This window comes from Eumetopias jubatus, unplaced genomic scaffold (assembly GCF_037043125.1).
Source record: "Eumetopias jubatus isolate StellerSeaLion01/CBP00866 unplaced genomic scaffold, mEumJub1_p1.0 scaffold_7, whole genome shotgun sequence".
NCBI lineage: Eukaryota > Metazoa > Chordata > Mammalia > Carnivora > Otariidae > Eumetopias > Eumetopias jubatus.
In genome coordinates, this window is record NW_028274813.1 from 74,333,189 (window position 1) to 74,335,954 (window position 2,766).

Below are 2,766 nucleotides of genomic sequence, written 5' to 3' on the forward strand. Positions count from 1 at the left end.
CTCATTAAATGTTTTTTAATGAATGAGAAAACAATAAAGAATATTAATATAGTAGTTCTGAAAAGAGTCTGGTTATAACGTTAATACAGTTTATTTCCTGCCACAAATTCTCAGATGACAAAGTAATTCCCACTTGCTCTCTCCAGAACTAAGAAGTCTGAATGAAATTATGTCTGTGGGCTCTTAGATCCTGTCTCCTTCATATGCTATGGAAGGCAGCCTGTTTTATAGATTCCTCAAGGAACCCAGGAATTGTGGGGGAACTGTTCCTCAGGATCCAGTTCTTGGAAAATTTGCCAGTAGAGATGACATCATCATCACCAATAAAATTTTGTATCCAGGATAACAAAGGGTACACAGTGAAAATAAATCTTTTCCTTTCTTTTGTATCCAAGACACCCTCCATCCTCTCTTCCCAAGTGCCACCATTGTTAAGTTTCATATCTATCCTTTGAAAGGATAGTCTATCCTTTTTTTTTAAATGCACAAATCTATAATTTTATACATAAATGACAGCTTACATGCTATATATCATTTATTCACTTAACTTGTAGGTGGTTCCATGGCTATGCATCTAAACTCCTTCATTTAAAAAATGTATCATTTTCCATTGCATGGGCCCATCATAAGTTACCTAAACAGGTCTCAATAAATGGGCATTTAAGTAGATTCTAGCAATTTGCTATTACAAAGCTGCAACAATGAATATTTTTCTGCATGCATATTTTCACATATGTATGATTATATGTGTAGACTAGGTATTTAGGAGTGAGTGTAATTGCTGGGTTAATGGATAGGGTGCATTTTAAAGTTTGTTAAATTGTTTGTGATTTGTTCTAAGTAGAAGGTGTACCAGTTTACATTTCTATCAGTAGTATATATATTTCTCCCTCCTCAGATGAAAGACTATTTGATGGCTGCATATCTGAATGGCAAAAATACTTTCTTATAGTTTATTATGTACTTCTTTCTTTATGAGTAGAAAGAGCATCTCTTTAAAAAATAAAAATATTTTTCTGTGCATTATAAAGTTATGACCAGAGCAGTTCACTCAAAATTTCCATTCTCCAGCTTCTTCATATATAAAATGAGGGAATTGGATAATGTCTCTGAAATCCTTTCTTACTCTGATGATTCTAGGAAAAGTACAAACAGCCACAATGAATAAGTTCATTAATAGGATGAACAATTCTCAGAGTGGTATTGGTTATTAGTTTTTTTCACCTGAAAAAGTATGAAGGTAGACCAGTTATCCAAAGTTTTTTTTTCTTACCAAGGTCAAAATTTTTATATTCCTAGAAATTTCTGCAGGGCATGTTTCATATCTTTGTTCCTCAAACTATAGATCACAGGATTAATGAGTGGGGTCCCTACAGAATAAAACAGGGTCACAAGCTTCTGCATCCCAGATTCATGTTCAGTTGTTGGGCTCAGATACATGACCATCACTGAGCCATAGAATAATGAAACCACAGCCAGATGGGACCCACAGGTGGAGAAAGCTTTTCTTTGTCCAGCTGCTGAAGGGACCCTCAACACAGCTCTCAGAACCAGAGTATAGGACCCCATGATGCAGAGGAAGGGAATAAATAAGAGCAAGGAACTTAAAATCATCCAAAAAAAATCCATTACTGGAACTCTGGCACAGGTGAGTGCTAATAGGGGACCTGGGTCACATAGGAAGTGGTCAATGATCCTGGATCCACAGAAGGACATTTGGGAAATAACAATGATAGGGGCTGGGAACCAGAGGAAACCAAGTATCCAGCAGCTGACCACAAGATTGGTGCAGAGATGTCCTGTCATAATGGTTGGATACCGTAGAGGCTGGCAGATGGCAAGGTACCGATCAAATGCCATAATAGCCAAGAAAAAGCATTCTGTAGAACCCAAGGAGAAGAAAAAGTAGAACTGGAGAAAGCACCCAGAGAAGGAGATGACCTTGGTGTCAGAGAGGAAGTTGGCCAACATGTTGGGGACAGTGGAGGTGACATACCAGATCTCTAGGAAGGAGAAGTTGGCGAGGAAGATGTACATGGGAGTGTGGAGTCTCTGATCCCAGTACACAGCACAGATGATCGACCCATTGCCCATGAGGGTTAGGAGGTAGACAACAGAGAAGAGCAGAAAGAGGAGGATCTGCCCTTCCCTGGAGCAAGGGAAGCCCAGGAGGATGAAGCCAGTGATGGTGCTGGAGGTGTTGGGGGTGTTGGAGATTTTCATGTATCTGGGAGCTGTGAAAGAACCCATAATTACTGAATATTCCTGGAACAGCAAGGGGGACTTCATTTTCTTTGTCCAAAGAAGAAACTGAGATTAGTTTATTTATTCATTATGAATTCAATATTTAATGAGTGTTTACTGTTTGCTAGGTATTTTTTCCTAGATACTGGGGATATAGTAGTGCACAAAATAGATTAAAAATCCCTATTGCCTTTAGCTTATCCCAGGTAGGAGAATGCAACGTAGACTGACGTTACTATGTGTAATTCTTTTTCTCTTGTCTTAAACTAAGTATACTGGGTTAGCTCTCTTGACAAATGTCTTTGTAAGAGTAGGCTGAGGTTATTGTTACGTCCAGCAGCAGTGTCATGGAGGTGACTGGGGGTACAGATGATCCTTGCATTTAGAAGGGTTTCTGTAATTTTTTTTTTTAATGAATGGATAAATGCATTGCCTTTAGGAACTCCATGAACAGTCACCTAATGCAGCTGTTTGTAGGCAGGTGCCTTGTTGGTCATGTGATTGTGGAGCAAGAAAAATGTG

The 2,766-nt window shown here is 38.7% G+C and overlaps 1 protein-coding gene across 1 annotated transcript; it reads right to left on the minus strand.

Annotated features, from left to right (window-relative positions):
- Positions 1-1,287: 1,287 nt before the first annotated feature.
- On the minus strand, positions 1,288-2,250 carry LOC114221402 (olfactory receptor 11G2-like). The gene has a single exon (XM_028119520.1). The coding sequence runs from the start codon at positions 2,248-2,250 to the stop codon at positions 1,288-1,290; it is 963 nt and encodes a 320-aa protein (XP_027975321.1).
- Positions 2,251-2,766: the final 516 nt, after the last annotated feature.

What these genes read in the sequence shown, in the direction of transcription:
- LOC114221402 (XM_028119520.1), bottom strand. Translation starts at nt 2,250, where the DNA reads ATGGGTTCTTTCACAGCTCCCAGATACATGAAAATCTCCAACACCCCC.